Genomic DNA, 17,872 nt, shown 5'->3' with positions numbered 1-17,872 from the left:
AGTGACATCAATTATATAGATAGATAGATAGATAGATAGAGATAGTTTAGTTGTTATTCTGTTTTCACACATTCTATTTGGTTTATTTTTGTAATTTTGTAATGCAATTTAGGTATATAGATGTGCAAACAATTAGTCATACCATTTCAATAGACAAAGAAAGAAAAAGACTATCTACATCACACGTCATAATATAAATATATTGTCAAAATATATATAATTTGCTAATAAAAATAGAAAAATACATTAATGTGGCTTCTTGAATTAATAATTAGGGTCTTGTATAGACCTGTGGACACTGAAGGTAAAGCCAAGAAGGTAAAGCTGTCTGAGATGTGACCTTCACTGTCATTTCAGACTGGAACTGCTTTTAGGAACAACACAGCTATCTTTTTTGAGAAGAAGCAAATAGTGAGTTGACAGGACAAAATGTAATGTTTCTGATTTGTGTTGGCTGATATTTAATTTCTCCCCCCCCTCCTCCCCCTTTCAACAAGGTCTAAAAGAGCAAATATCATAAGCCAAAACTCTGTTTAATATTGCATTTGATTTAAATAAAGATCTGTAAGAATAAACATATTTTCTTTTTTTTTCTTTTGTATTTCTGATCATATAACTATTTACACTTTATGTGACATCCCTCTTGCACACATATTCCAATAGCCCAGTTTGTTCTGAAACGAGATGTACAAATATGAATTAAGTTCCACATGCATTATTACCAAATGAGACCAGACGGACCAAAATTAGAAGAAAAAAAAAAAAGCTAAGTGGCTGAGAGGGTTTTAAAATCCACACTGATGCATTTACTGTATGTTTTGCGTCTGTTCTGTTCTTGCGATTTGTTTTCCCAACTACTTAGCATGATTTGTTATTATAATTGTTGAGTCACTGTCAGCTAAATGTACTGTACTGACACAAGTCAAATGATGAACCTGCATGACCAGCGCCACCCGATGGCAAAAATTAATACAAGAGCTGAAAAAGGGTAATTGGTTTGCCTCTGTCATTCACTGAGAAATCAATCAGTTAACCTAACTGATATTACATCATTGTTTTTCCAGAGAAAGCATGTATAGTGGATAATGTATTACCATCATTACATAACATAACGACATAACACAGATTACTCAAGTATTCCTTTTACTTCATGGTTAACATTAACTTTATCTCCACGTGACAACCAAATATCTCCCACTCTTTAAATAATTACAATATTTAATATTTTGAGACCCACAGAGAGTAAAGACCTTTAATGGACAAAGTGAATCATGAATGGTCAGTGAACATGCTGGCAAAATGCAATGAATGGGATGATTTGTTTCTCTTCTGAACTTCTTCCTTTGATAAGTGCTATGAGAACGATGGCATTGGATCAGACTTTGCAAACATATTTCACAAATGCAGTCATCTGTTATCTCATTTTATATGGTCTGGATTTAGCAGGGCTTTGTCTGGAGATCTGAGCATTTCCTCATTGACTCCACAACAAAGACATTTTAGTCTCAGCCGAAACACATTTTTTATTGTGAAATACAAAATTAAGTTGAATACTTTTGGATTTTACAGCAATCGATAAACTCCTTGTAGTCTGATTAACATGACATGCTGTTAATAAATAAACAAAATGAAATACACTAACATCTAATGGTGAACATATTTCTTTATAGGATGCCATTAAGTTGCTACTGATAACCAACGTCACAAACTTGTCACACAAAAATAGTTAACCGTAAATCAAACTGGAAGGATTTGGAAGGGCGCACTATTGATTTTTCATATTTGCTCTCAAACATTTACAAGAGAAGTACATGTTCAGCCAGCTCTGCCAACTGATTCCATAAACACCACTGTTATTATCTATAAAGTGGGTTTCTATTAGTTGAGGAAATATGACTAGATACAATAAAGAATACAACTCACCCCCGCATAATGGCCAGTCATCTGGGGTGTGATGTATTAATCTCGTTGTTATGGCACCATCTAGTGGATAATATATGCTACTGTGCATTACATTGAAATTATACAGAATTAATGAAGAATCTATATTTAATGAATGTAAATGCTAATATATAAGATGAAATATTTGCACAAAATTCTTACATAATTAAGATGCATATATAATCGCTTCTGATTCAATTAGTTGGCCAATTGTTAATCGGTCATCCAAGAGTTTATTTCAAATTCTTCCTGTGATAGTGAGTCAACCATGCATGTGTTTCTTCGAAGTTTTAACTTTCTCCTTTAAAAATAGGATATAATGTTACAATGCTTATTTCACACGCAGGATGTGTGTGTTTTTATGTGTTCACTTTAGAGATCACGACTACCATGTGAAACTGTTGTGATATAATCTATAATAACTAAATGAAACTTAAAATCTGTTATCATGAGTGTACTCCTGAGACACACTGTGCAGTGTAAGCATTACACCAGAAGAGTCAAACATTAAGTCAACACAAAAGATGCATAAAAATTAAGAGCAAAGCTTTCTACAGAAATAACTACATCGTAAAATGATATGAATAAAGATTTATTTTCTCATATGAACAGGTGGATTCATTTTTCATTTTATTTTACAATCTATGACAATCTCGCATTTTTTTTCTAGCATATTTCAGGAATGACATGTGGGAAAGGGTCTTTTTTATTGCTGAATGTTAAATGAAATACACTTTCACTGACTGGAAAAGAATTGTCTGCTGCTTTTTTACCATGCACCCATCAAACCGTGACCACAAGGACATGCAGAGGAGAGGTGTTCAAACATTTCAAGCGAGGGCAGGGTCAGGTGAGAGGGTGGGGTCATACATTCAAACAGAAGAGACTGACAGGACGTGCCTGGTAGCAAATCATCTCGGTGATAGGACTGGCAAAGTGAAGGGAGTATCACATTTCAACCAGAGGAGCACTGTCTTCTTTTACATTTTTCAGACATACAAAATTAGACCCAGAGGTGAAAAACTCAATGAAATATCTGCAAGTGAGGTGTGACCGAAGACCTTTCTATAACAATACCACTGTGCATTTACCACATAGCAGTTAGAATTGCAGATCTATCTTCTTTTTTTGTTTTGTTTTTAAACCAATAGAAATCTGATAATTCAGCATAGCTTTAACAAGGTAGGAACATACAACAGCGATGACACATCTACTGTTCTCTCTCACTTCTCATGGATTGGACATTCTTTGAATTTCTTTTGAAATATTAACTTTTCCTTCAGTTGAGGACAGGGGACTTAAATGTTTACTTTTCAAATCATCGTTTACGGAGTAAATTTAAAATGACTAGATCTGCCAACAAGACAAAATAGTACACAGTACTATTGGAGGAGACATTATCTGGATGCTATTTGACATTACTTGCGTGCGTGTGCGTGTAAAGTGAAGCGGTCTAAACCAAGTGATGAAACAATTCATGGACACAGTCATTCAGTGGGCGTGAGTATGTGAACAAGAAAGGCTGACAACTTTAAAAGATGGCTGCATAATGGTTTTAAAAACTAACTAATGTAAATATGCATTTATATCATGTTATTTCATTCTACACTATAGGCATCACATAGTTTTTTTTTCACACAACACACTACAGTCACCTCTTAGAAAATGATGTAATCAATCAGCAAAATAGAAAGTTTGCATATTTTTGCATTGTATGATCCTCCAAAGTTTCACAGCTATTTTGTTTATATTGTCTAGTATGTTCTGCGCTGTTCTCCACTGAGCTGCTTCCGCTTGGCTTTCCTTCTCTCTGTAAGGGAATGTTCGGGGAACTGGTAGGCTGTATGTTAACATGTAGACCGTTTTTTAACTGAGAACCGTAGTCTTGGGTAGACCTTACGTTGAGGAAGAGGGTGAACAGGGTTTAAGGTGGAGGGGGGGGGGGGGGGGGGGATGTGGAAATCCTGAGACACTGTGTGGCCTTTAACACAAGCCACAAAAAACAGAATGGACACAGAAGGATGATGAGGCATGGGACTAGGGGCTGAGTTGAGTGAAAACAGATGCAATCTTTCTGTTTTGCCATCACCTCTGATGGCAGGGTCACCCTGTGCCAGGCGGCTCAGTGTTTGTTGGCCTCATAACAGACTAACATAAGGACAAACCTGCTGGGAAATAAAAGGGGACTTAACTGGGCTGGCGAACGGGCAAAATAGCTTTAAACACATCAAGCAATGAGCTGCTTAACGCACAACCCTACAGCAGCCGTATCCGTCCAACTACACTGGGGGTCACTGTTCTGATAAAGCACTAATCAGTGAACTTCTGCCACACTCTTCTGTCAGCTAGGCTGAGACACCTGTAGACCCACAGGCCTGATGTCACCACAACAAACAATGAAGTTCATCTAACGATCACAAATACATGCAAGCCAACTGACTTGTGCTTTCTCGCACACACACACACACACACACACACACACACACACACACACACACACACACACACACACACTCTCTCTCTCTCTCTCTCTCTCTCTCTCTCTCTCTCTCTCTGTAGACATTAGTCAGAGGGCAAAAAAGATCTACATTGTATTTATCAGGTGTTCTATCAGATCCCAAGTAAACCCTACAGGCAAATCATATTAATGTAAACATACACTTTATGTTGAAGTGGTTTATATTGTGTGACATGGAAGGGGTTATGTTCCAGTTGGGCTAGACTCCTCAAAGAATGCAACTTGGAAAGAAAGTAAAACAGGAAACCAGAGAGGAAAAAAACATAATCGTGTATAAAAAAATGAGGCGTCCATATAAGAAAGGCTACAAAAACCTCCACTGGCCCTCTGGCATCGGCATACAGCAAAAGGCACCACAATATTACTCTATTTTTTTACGTTGTGAAAAAACTGGCACATCTTTTTATGCTGTAAATCAAAATGTACATATAAATAGAGTTTTCCCTATAAAAAAGTCTTTGCTGTTAACTAGTAGACAACTTTTGCTAAAATGAAAATAAATATTTCATTTGTTTAGAATATCTGTCAGTTATATAAAATAAAAATATTTCTTATAGATGCAGGTCTATACTATATTGATTTTTGTTGGTTCATTTTCACTCTTTAATGGGGTGTATTGTCCGGTTTGGAGCGTGAATGTGTAAGTCTTGTATGCATGTTTCCATGCCCACTGTGTCGCCCCGATGAGTGAGAAGTCCGAGTGTCCACCGGCCTGTAGATGGTGGAGGGCTCGGCATTCATGTTCTGCATACTGAGGAAGGGCGTGCTCTCACCATCCTCCTCTGACTCACTATCCGTTAGGCAGCTTCGAGACCCATAGTCCTGCGATGCCTCATATCCACGGGGGGCCACATGGCCATTCAGTCTGGATCTCCGCCAGCGCCGGCTACCAGTTCCACTGGACCCACTTCTCTTTGGTTGCTCCCGAGAGGAGAGATACTCCTGGGTGGTCTCATAGTCTTCTTCTTTAGCCAGCCGGTAGGGGCTGGAGGGCAGGCTGCCCCTGCTGTCATTTAGATAGGTACGACGCTGCTGCCGGTAGGGCTCCTGGCACTGGGCATCGTGTAGGGACACCTGGTAGCGGCGCAGCAGAGGCTGGTCATCCTCAAGAGGGTAGGGGTTGTGGACAGCAGGAGGGAGAGACATGGCATGGCTGGCATTGGGGGATGTGATCTGGAAGGTAGGCACCTGCGAGGGCAATGAGTAATGGAAATCCACTGGGGATAGATGGGCTGGTGTCGTCAGGGCCGACACGTATCTGCAGGAAATACAGAGGAAAGTAAATAGTTAAGCAAAGCAGAGCAAAGAACAGAAGTGAGAAAGACTGAATGAATATTACACCTTAAGTGCCAAGCTACGAGCAAATGGTAAATGGGCAGTAAAATATTCAAAGGAAAAAAGTATTGTCCATACATAGATTTAACTTGGATTTGCCTTTTAGCTGAAATGCTCTAAGGTAGTTTTCACGCTGGGCATAGTAGTGCTACTTTTTAAAATCTTTCCTAACCATTTGCATACTTTCAATTAGAATGATGATAGAGAAAATTCTATTTTGAAAAGTTTTTGGTGGAAAGGTAAAAGGTAATATATATTATTCCAATATTCATTTCATAAAAAAAGATTAAAGTTTTTTATGCTAAAAACCCATTTGCAGCCATTTTTTAATGACCACCTGTCTATATCTGAGCCTCTCAAGCAATTTAAGTCAAAGCCCAGCCTGAGGAGCAGCTGTTTTGGCTGCTTTAAGTCTATATGGAAGTCTGTTCATAAGTGAACCACCCGAGGCTCTGGACCTACCTCCTTTGTTGTTAGGACCTACCTGCCCAACAAGATCAACCCAGTGTCCTATTTATAACACCTTTGAAGTCCGGCTTTTACTTGGAAAACAGATCTACACTTTACCTCACTAGTCTTTTATTTATATGAATCATACTTTGAAGCAGTATTTTATCCACAGTGTTCTTTATAGCAAGTTATAGTAACGGTTGATCACCATGCATACTATTCCATACTGTCCTAAATGCCCTTCAATACCTTAACCAGCTCCATAACTCTGCACAATAAGCAGTCAGCTATTAAATATTATTATGGGGCATGGGGACTGGGATCATTCTTATACATGAAAGGCAACATTATGCCTTGACTTAAGAATTGTTTCCTAACTTTATAAAACTAAATATCACAAATAAATACATCGTTATAAATATAGTGAATTGCTATTTACTAGAATAATGGTACCCAATGTCACATTACCCCATCCAGCTATTTGAGTCAGTATCACAGCGATTTCTGAGTTGTCTCTCAATGTAGAAAATCCATCTTAGACTTACTACTTACTGACTAGACCGACAGGAGTCTGAGCCTCACACTCACTTGCAATGCTTGCCACTTTTCCATCCCTCCCCTGTCTTTGCTTAAACCCAAGTAGCTCAGATTTGGATTGTCTGTTGTCAAAACATCAGTAATGTTTGAGTGTCATCAGTTTGGTTTTATACCATATTTTGATCATAACTATAAACATCTAGCATGATCTGAGCATAATTTGATCAACATTCCCCAAAAAGGCCTTCTCGAGCCGCCCTCAAGTTTTTTCAACTCCATGTTCAAGGCCTAAACAACAACCTACAGATTTGTAAGAGCCCTATTTGTAAAGACAATGACCTAAAGAACCGGAGTCTGCAAGGAAAATCACAATAAATTAAATCAAAGCATTGGGATGTTACCAAGGAGTTTCAGTAAAAAAACTGTGTCGTTCGGTTCAAAGATGTGAAAGTTAGAACCTTTATGTCTAAACATGCTCGGAATGTTGCATGCTGGCTTTTTAACTTTGCATAAATAAGGCTTTACTGTATTTCAGCAATTTAAATGAAGTTAATCAACGTTGTGGTTCCGGAGATCATTTAGGTAACGTCGCTTGACTTCGTCTCATTTCTGATAATGGGCTTGGGGTGCGAAAGGTTTTAAGAAATGACAACATGCCGTGTGAGACACAAGCCTGAGACATTCCCACAGCACTGCTGATTCAGCTGAAGCAGAAGCTGTCGCCATGATGGAAGAGGAGCTTGTTACCTGGTATGACTCTGAGGGGATGTTGGTTATGCAATCTGGCTCTGCATAACAAGTCATTGGCCAAGGCTCTATTTGTGCATACACAATTGCTGTATGCTGACATTGTTGATACCTTGCAGCTCAAGCACATAACATGTAAGACACAAGATTGTGTCTGGTTAGTTTTTGACAGTCTTTAATGCACTGATCAGTTGCTTTAGTTATCAACACTGCAAAGTCTAATTTATTTTTCAAACTGTCTTTTTCTGTCAGTCATAGAGTCAGTATTTTCAAACACTTAATGGATCCATGCAGCTATAAACCTCCTTGGACCTCCTTGCTCCAATACTTTCATTTTGGTTAAGTTGTTAAAGCATGCTGAAGCTGGCATGTGCTGATTTGCATATTAAACCCAACTATTTTGCAACATTGGTTCATGTGAGGTGTTTCAGGTCTACATCTGGTCCCAAATGTGCCTCTGGCTGGCCTGAATGCTATGTACCTAAAACTGCTAATGGAACCTTGTTAAGGCACCAGTTGGCTGATCCAGTTGCATCTTTGCTGCAGATGATCTGAGGTCACTATGCACACGGATCCAGCGGATGCAACTATACACATTTTTCTTAATGATTGTAAGTTTTATGCATTTGACATAGATTTGTTTTTATTACCGCTTTTGTGTGTGATTTGGAAAGACTTCATACTTCATCCAGTGCTCCTTTGACACATTTAAATATTGTCACCTGTGCTTTACATTTGCACAATCAATTGTTTGCTATGTAGTACAACCTTGTGCAAGAGTTGAAATACTTCAAACTTCCCACTCGTCTGAGAATGTGACCACTTCCTTGTTTGTACAAAAAAATAATCTCATAAAGGATGTCTACTTTGTGGCCAACCCTTTTTTAATGGTGACACATCTGAAATGGGTTGACTGATGTTGAGCATACTTGAGGTTCCACGAAGGAAGACATTAGGGTTAATAGTGATTCGAAAGACTTAAAACAAAGGCGAATGATGGTCTGTGTATAAGCAATACCAGAGGAAAGGGCATCGTGACCTCATGTATAGCCTTTAGCATGTTTTTTCAAACTTTAAACACAGGGTCTTCAATTACAGGGTCAACAAAGACAGACTTCCTCTACCTAACTGAACCATCATTCCCTCCTGTTAAAAAGTATGTGTATCTTGAGCAAAAATAACTAGCCAACTCTTCTATGGGTGTTGTGTAGATGCTTAGACGTACACTCCATACATTTAATATAGGGCCCAGTTGTGCTCCCATATCCCCAATCTTCCCCCCAACTCAATGTTAATGCAGACTGACTGAGTGGTGGATGCTTTGCTGTGAAATGTGTTGGAATTCAAAACATCAACAGTGATAGCATTTGGGGATTTAGAAGGTCACTATTGAGCCTTATAACCAAATCAGGGGGTGTATCTTATGCACTTAAAAAGTAAGTTCAAATTCAGGCCATGGTTGTCATTACCACTAAAGTAGAGAGCCTAAATACCTGAAAGCACAATATTTAGAGTCAATTAATTGTGTTTAACTGCCATGTTCTGGTTTATGTTGAAGGAGCATTCCAACATTTTTGGAAATGTGCTTGTTTGCGATCTTGCCCAGATGAGAAGATTGACATATCTGTGGCTTCAGTCTGGAAATAGGTGTAGGATAAATATAGAGTTGTAACTAATTGCTTCTTCCTAAACTCATACTGGACCTTTTTCTGCGACGCAGAGATCCAATTGTATCTAGACAACATGGAAAATAAGTATCTTTCCTAAAATGTCACATTGTTTCTTCAGGAAAATTAAAGGGAACGGTAACCAATCAGAATTGCAAACTGGCCATAAGAAAATATTTTAGTAACTGAACGAGTTTCTATTTAAATAAGTTCTGTCTTTCACTCTTGCCTACCTGAATTTATTTCATCATCATGCCTGCTGTGTCAGTTTCCACTGAGTTTCTCAGAGTGCCTTAACTGGTCTCTAGAGGCTGAGGGAGAACCAGCAGAGAGAGGACACTTCTCAAAAAGTTTACGACAAACCCAGTGCCATATCGGCCTCACAGGGCTATTTCCCACCTGTCGCTGTGCGGAGAGTCTCCCAGAGAGTCAAAGGAGTCTCCGTACTGCAGGCCCGGCCGATGAGGGTCAGAATAGCCACAGTGTGCAGCGCGCCGGGCCCGTGCCTCCATGCACGCAGGACTGCTGCATTTACTGGTCCCCACGGATGATGACATCATTCCCGGCGAGTCAGAGAGGATGCTGTCAGAATGTTCCAGGCTCCATGTCCGTTCCTCGTGTCTGACAAATAAAAAAGAGGTGTTAAGACGCACACACCCCAGCGTATCCCAGCGTGATTCCTATTTTTTTCTATCCTTATTTTTCACAATGAAGTATCATGCACCTGTTTTTACAGGCAGGGTATTTACCCAATTAACCAGATAAATTAATAGGCTTGTGTGTGGTTGTGTATTCATATAAAAGAATCGTGCTGCATTTGAGGCATGAGGGCAAACACATGGTGCATGCTTACCTGTGAGTTGATGAATGGGCTCGTGTGGAAGAGTTGTGAGATCTGGAAGAGGCATGGCTGGCAGGGAACGATCCCTCCGTTGCATGCCGTATGACTCGTTCAGTTGCAGGGACATTCTTTGATATGTACTGTTTCGGGAAAAATGGATTTGGCAGATGGGAAAATTTTTTAAAAAAAAAGAAGGTTTGATTATATAACTGAGCATGAAACCATTTGGTGTACATCTGTGTGCATTTACTTTAATAATGTTAGGAATCTTTTCAGAAACTCACATCTACCATAGGGATTTCCTCTGGGCCTGGTCCTGGGTGATTGGGTCCGTTCGCAAGGTTACGATTGGGATGTTCTGGACACATGTTTTGTCGCAGATGATTGTGCATCTTCTTTCTTTGTTTCCTGTTGAACAAATCCTGGTCATTCTCTCTCACTATTTATTTGTTTAAGTACTGATTTAACATGATGTTTTGTTTTACTTGACAACTAGATCAACTATTAAAAAATATACATAACTATTATAACTACTATATAAAAAGGATACATTTTAAAACCGTACCCACACTGATCTATTATTACCACCTATGCAGCATATTACAGGCACTGCAATAAGTGCGTCAACAGCTTGAGTATACGTTTTTTCTTAATAAAATACAGGTGATGATAGAAATCGGAAAGGAAATGCAAAAAGAGCTGATTCATTTATCAGCAGGACTTACTTGGTTTTACAGTAGGCAACCACACACACGATGCCAACCACCAACAGAGCCACACAAATACCCGTGATTGTCAGGACTCTTTTCTGGTAGAGTTCCTCTGCCTCTGTCAACATTACACCCACACCCACACCCACACACACACACACACACACACACACACACACACACACACACACACACACACACACACATACACACACAGTGAGAGAAATAACGGGAAAAACATTAGTTTCTTAAAGGTGCAGGTTCCCACATTTTTTGCCTGTTATTCTACATCTTTTTTTGAATAATCAAGAGCAGTATGAAGCTTCATCGTCCCTTCTCTGACAACTCTCTCCACAGTCAAACCTTTCCTTGCAAATAATTACTAGTACAAAAGATACTGTTGCAGCAGTAAGGCGGTGTGACTTGGGGCAGGGAGCTCAGCAAGAGTTAAACTATTAAGCAACTGTACATTATATACAATTCTGTAAAAGTTTGGGCCCCTAACCAGTAGAACTTGCAAACTGTGCAGTATAGCACCAATGCACTTGTGATATGGAAATGTACAATGTTTGACATGATCTTGATTCTCATTTACTTTTAGAAGTCTTCATCTGCTCAGGTATTCAGTAAGCACGGTAATTAGATCCTATATTACTGTAATTTATGTAATTAAGTGATTTTTTCATGAAAAAGCATGAAATATGAAACTAGAGAAATGATGACCGAAGCTATTTCTTTTTCCAGAGAAGAGCTTTTGTGAGGTTGAGGCAGACTCTTTGTGTCCCTGGAGAACATGATGGAGCAAAGAGGTAGATAAATAATGTCGTAAAAATGTAATTTAATTTGTACAACTCTTTCCATCTGAAGCAGCCATTTTACATCGGCATACCAATTTGTGTCAAGTTTCTGACACAATAAATATATATATGATATATAAATACATCATATTCATAAATGGTTGTACTGCTGGTATGACAATACAATGTACTCATGGTCCAGTACCAACATGTACTTGTCTTATTACATGATTACACACATTTAGCATGTATTCTACACTCTCAACTAAGCACTTTTCTGGAAAAGGTAGCAGGAAACAAGAGCTAACAACAAAGGAGGATGGAATTAGCGACAGATAGAAGACAACATGACTTTAGGTTCTAAATATAGCGTTGCATGCTCGCACCACAGCATCTACTCATTGAAGGTTAATGCAAACAACATAGGTATTATATTTAACGCTTGAAAGTTACAGTTCACTACGCTAACGACGGGGTGATGCAAGAAACAAAATCACACAAATACAAAGTAAAGAGATGGCATATCAAAGGGAAAGACTACTAGGCATGAGACTAAAAGGATCGGATAGAGTTGAAGATTGAGAAAAGACATCAGGTACGTAGCTACAAACATGATACATAACGCTTGTTACAGACGGAAAAATCCATAAAAGGAAAGTATTCTACTGTGAGTAAGAGAGAAACTCTGTTAATAGTTCTACTTTTCCATCACACATTTATAAGAGGTGCAGGTGATGGCATCCATGTTAATGATGATTGATGAGGATCAGTTGCATCGGCTGAGGCTTTGTCATTATAATGAGTTATGGTACGATCGGCTGAGAGATTGATTGGTTAATCGAGGGACGATATGATTAACAGTTCACACCACAGACGGAACGGGAGCAAGTCAAAACGAAGGACATCTATTTAGTAACTATGCTAGGCCTGAGAGGAAAAATGGATTGTTCCATACCCATAAATTCAATCCCAAGATGCTCTGCCATTGCAGAGGGTTGACAGTTGGAAGAAAAACAAAAAGAAACAAAAGACCAGGTTAAGAGAGTGGCACCTTCTAACATAAAGTGGAGCAAACAAAAATAGGCATTACGGCAACTGAGACAACACTTGTCAGTGGTCAGTAACGACAAGGACGTGACACTCACAGCATGCAACACACACTTCAAATCACACTACACGAAACTACATGGCTACACACAAAAAAAAAATTATGAATATCATTTTTTTAGTTCGGCTCTGGACGTTCCTCTTGTGCAGTTTCTATCCACTGTATTTCTCAACACAGTCCCTTGGTTAAGTTGCTTTCACCTTACTTTATTTTGCACGTGATTTTAGACAGATAGGCGCAAAACCACTATCATTATTTTTGGGAAAAATATGCGTCATCTGCTGAGATTACCTGTGATTTCAGTTTTCCGCTACAAAAACGCTGCAGTTCCCGAACACACCCATCACATGGACAGGCAAGTTAAAAGGAGTGTATGTGTACAGTATCGGTATAATCACTCTGAATAAGAAGAATTATAGTTGGACGTTATTTTATATGGTAGTGAGGCCAAAGGGAGGCTGCAACAACCAGCTGAGTCCATATCTCTGGCAGCTCACTTGCTTTACTTGAGTTGAAGTAAGTCCCAGCTGTTCTTATGACAACATGCTCTTGTAAAGCCAAGTCCTTATGGCCGAGGAGCAGAAGCCATCCTCCTTCTCGTTGGTATCCCCTTGGGATGGGAGGCGCCCCTCCAGGAGGTGGGTCTTTAAGCATAAGGATGTGTGTGCATTTGTGCCTGCTCTTTGAGAAAATATATGATTTATTCTCCTCAACTGAGTAGAACATGTGAAATATGTGAGAGGCCATTAACGACTGCAATATAGTTTCCCCAAAAATAAAGCTCACTTTAAATCCTACATCCATCACATCTACCATGTCTGAATGTGGCTTTCATAAACCTGATTTCAAACGTGGAAGTGCATTTTTGAACCAATGAGATGATATTACATCATACCCTTAGACTGAAGGGAGGCTTTTCTATTTCAAATTACAGCGTGTAATATAAGAGGTGATGCCTGAAATACAACAAGGTCTTCATAGATGGTAGTTTTATCGTGGACAGGGGACATTCAAAATGATTGTTTTCATTCTGTTCTTACAAATCTTCTTTTTAAAGGAGCAGTTTGTAGAATTTGACAGCAACTATTGGTGCAACCTTTTTCACTCCCAATGCGTCAAATACCTCAGCCTGGCCAGGGAACGGAGGGACTATTTTGTGTCCTTATTACATGCAAATTGCAACCAAACTTCTCCCGTGTGCCAATCGTGTAGGGTAACTACATTGGCTGAAGCAAAGACATGAAAAATTGCAAATGGCCCGATCTAGAGCCAGTGTTTTGTTTGTTCGTTCTGGGCTACTGTAGAAACACAGCGGCCGATTACGTAAAGAGGACCCACCCTCCATGTGGTTATATGGATTCATATGTTCAGGTGATTATACACTATAATGAATAAACATACTCATTCCTATTATATTCCATTTAAGGTTATTCATTTGAACATATACTGTACACAAGTAAACCAAGTAATCAAAACCTGATCTGTGTTCATGTGGCTGGATGAGAACTGGAAATACATGTCCTTGATGCAGTCGCACAGCTGCACTGAAGTTAGACAGAATGCAGAAAACTGTGTAGCTCCCACACACCACTGTCTGCTCTGCCAAAAAAACAAGTAATTTCAGCACAGTGCATTACGACTTAATGTGAGATGAAATTACTTGCAGTTAAGAAGGGGGTTTTCGCATTGTACTCTGAGCCAACATACAACAAACAGTATGTGTGAGCTCTACAAGTCAGACTGCAGGGATGAGACTCTGTAGGCAACATCAGGCAACTTCCAAAAGCAGATGCAGCTACTTATTCAACTGTAATGTTACTTTGAATGGCAACCACATGGGCTTGCAAAGACATGACATTGCCAAATCTGCAGTAAGATTGATATGAGGAGATTTGTTGCTTTTATCTGCCATGAATATAGGCTTTACATTTAATCATATATTATTACCAGACAGTATCTTTAACCGTGTGGTGTATGTTTGCTTCCTTCAGAGAGTCAGTGCTTTCAATATCACTTGAGATACTTTACAAGTAATCCGCCAACAGGTAATAGTGGATGCTTTTCAATTCAGAAAACCTTCAAGGCAAGATCTATCAAGACGTTGTTTTCCACAAAGCTTCATCTAATCAAGGTATAATTTTACAGTTGATGGATGTGATGAGGGGTGCAGGGTTGGCTTCTATTACCCCGGGCAAAGCTCTTTGACACGGCACTCTAATGCAGCACATGAACTCTTTGCTGAGGACATTTGCTGTGAGAGCATCACCAAAAGCTATTCGCTGAATGTTCTGGTGTTTATCTTGATGTACTCATGTCTGAAGCAAGTTCTGCGGTTGATTAGAAAGTGAGCAAAAAATGGTCTGTGTGCCTGTTTGTGCATGTATATTCTACTTTGAGCAAGAACCCAATCATGATGATGTTTTTGACTTTGATGTTTGAGATGAACTCAAATTAGTCAAGAATGAGAGGCATTTTGTCATGCTGGCTCATGTATAACCTACACTCTTATAGATGCATATTAAAAGGCATCACATTGTTAAACTACTACATTTATGGAGAAAACCTACATGGCTTATCTTGTTGGCCCCTCAGAAAACAATTATTTATCAGGCACCACTTCAGTCATTCAGTAATTTTTCATGCCTTTTATTTAATACTAGTTGTTCAGGCCCATCTCTCTATCAGCTCCAATAGAATTGGACATGCTTGTGTTTGCAGCTGATTGCATGAACAAGCATCATCAGTTAGTGAGATAAAGTTAGGGTTTTAGAAACTGTTTTGCCATTTGACCGTGTTGTTACATGCAGCTGACGTTGTGCAAATCAACTACCACAAAGCACCTAAATTCAGCCACCTACTTGTTGCTATCAAACTATCAACTCGTATTCCGAGCATGTGCATGCAACACACTGCGAGTTAAAGGGCACACAATATCACATGCAGACCAAACACAATAACAGACTCTACTAAACTATGCCAACTTGCGAATGAGTCATTGGAAAGACACAGGCGCAACTACACTATTAGGTAATAACAGGAAATGAATGCAATCTCTCTACACCTAGCATGCACGCATGACACAAAGACAGTCTGACAGTGACAGAAGAGGAAATTGACATACGGTAGAAACTGGCCATAACGTAGGTTTGACAGCGATCACCAGTAAAGTCATTTGGACACCTGATGGAAAGAAACAAAGCCACAAAAAGAGAGGGAGGAGGAGGGTGGTGGGTGAGTGAGAAAGAGAGAGAGAGAGAAAACAGAAAGAGAGAGAGAAGGGAAGGGTGGAGTGAAAAGGAGAGTATGTGTAAGAAAAAGTGAAGAGGGGGAAGAAGGGAGGGAGGGAGAGAGAGAGAGAGAGAATTAGAACAACAGCACCACTAAAGACAGCAGAAGCAGAGTGTTCCCATGGATGACACCACCGTGTACATGGAGTAGTGCACAGCTCATTGCGTGTTGACCTGAGAAGGAGAAAGAGGAGGAGAAAGAGGAAGAGAACTGGGGGGCGAGAGGAGGCAGCAGGAGTCCACACAGGTAATCCAGTGACAACTGTGTCTCTGTTCTCAGCTGCTCATATCAAGTGGACATACTTTTGAAAGGATTGGGCATGTACAACCGCAGTGGCTCAGTCTGTAAGCATCGTGGGCCGAAGTATCCATCCGGACATCTGGGAAGGAGCAGACAAGTGTTATGAAAAGAGAAAACACAGGAAATGATGTGCACTGTAAATATTATGGGTTTTCGAATATATTGTTTACGGTCATGGTGAAGCCATATGGATACGGCAAGAAACGTTGTCACTTCCAAAGATGACCCAACGTTTGTGATGAATGTGGACACAGGATCATATTTCAATTAAAAATAAATTAATAATTAATATCAAGGCTAATTGACTCATACATATAAGGTAAGACGCCGAACAACCAAGACAAGGGAAAAGAAAAACAATAAAACTAAAAACTGCGACTCAAAGTGACCAGTATGCTACATAATATAATAGAAAAACACAGAAAAAATTATACGTAAAAATAAAAAAGTAAATAAAAGGCATGTTTACAAAAGATGATAGGAAAAGCAATATATAGAGCTTAGCCTGTATTTTTGGGGATGAGAGAAACGATCATTAGTATATGAAGACATACGTTGAAGGCATCTGTATATTAACAATCCACTGCTTTATGATTAATAACTCAAACCTAGGAAACCGAAAATGGGGTAATATGCTTTCTTCTGCTGGTGCCTGGTATGTGTGGAAAAGTGGTAAAATCAAGAAGAAATACAATCCTGAATTTCCCGTTCTAAAACCGCAATTTCATTGAGGAGATCTCTTTAAAGGGGAAACATGACCGGACAACTCTCTTTAAATCTGGTTTGAGATATAAATCAGAGCCAAGAAACATTTTCTGACCTGCAGTTTGTATATATTTTTGTAACTGCACACAGACTACTGTATCAGCACCATCAAGTGCGTTGAGCCACACCATATTTCCTCATTATAATCCCATTAGGATGAGCAGTTGGTCTTTTAGGGGCACCGACATTCCACTCACATTCACAACTAGACCACCAGTCCAACAAAGGTCATTGCTCGTGATTTACTGGTTTCACACAACGTCTCCCAGGAGCACCATAACATTCAGCATTAAATTACTCATCCTGAGCGATGGTGTTTAACTGGGGGGATAGCACCACCTAGACCAAGGAAACTTGGCTGAAAGATGAAAGAAATAAACTGTCACTGCATCATTTAAAAATCAGATGAGCGTGCAAATGCCCGGCGTGGTTCAGCTGCAAACTCTATTACAACTCTTTTATCTTTAGTTTAAAATAAATCACTGTCATTATTTATTATTCTTTGATCAAAAAAATAAACATTTAGGAGGAAAAACCTGACGGTTTTACCATGTGTTAGGAGACACATAGCAGGACCTATTATATTCTACATACTGTATATACAGTAGACTTACACAACCCATTGCTCTCTCAAGTCCGAGAGAGAGTTCATTTGTTAAAAGTTACCAAAGAACCTTGTTGATGATTCTGCTTTTTTTTCTGCTTTTTTCTGAAGAAATAATTTCCTTTCATTAGAAAGAAATAAACACTATACTTTTTTAACTTTGAAATCAATGATGACTCCCTGTACTATTGTCACACCATACAGACTTATAGATATACATATAGATAATGTGTAAGATATATGATACTAAAAAGGATCTAACTA

The 17,872-nt window shown here is 39.2% G+C and overlaps 1 protein-coding gene across 1 annotated transcript in view; it reads right to left on the bottom strand.

Moving 5' to 3' along the window:
- Positions 1 to 5,062: 5,062 nt before the first annotated feature.
- The window catches only part of LOC306733302 (pro-neuregulin-2, membrane-bound isoform-like), a gene marked incomplete at both ends in the record, with an annotated part of 34,114 nt that continues 21,304 nt past the window's right edge, over positions 5,063 to 17,872 (bottom strand). Inside the window, 5 exons of the mRNA XM_079214520.1 lie at positions 5,063 to 5,717; positions 10,049 to 10,176; positions 10,321 to 10,444; positions 10,762 to 10,864; positions 16,242 to 16,318. Of these exons, the coding sequence (XP_079070646.1) occupies positions 5,063 to 5,717; positions 10,049 to 10,176; positions 10,321 to 10,444; positions 10,762 to 10,864; positions 16,242 to 16,318 (1,087 nt within the window). The remainder of the gene's footprint in view (positions 5,718 to 10,048; positions 10,177 to 10,320; positions 10,445 to 10,761; positions 10,865 to 16,241; positions 16,319 to 17,872) is intronic.

This window comes from Taurulus bubalis, assembly GCF_910589615.1.
Source record: "Taurulus bubalis genome assembly, chromosome: 2".
Classification (NCBI taxonomy): Eukaryota; Metazoa; Chordata; class Actinopteri; order Perciformes; family Cottidae; genus Taurulus; species Taurulus bubalis.
Note: the sequence above shows the minus strand (reverse complement) of the source record. Positions and strands in the feature narration are given on the sequence as shown.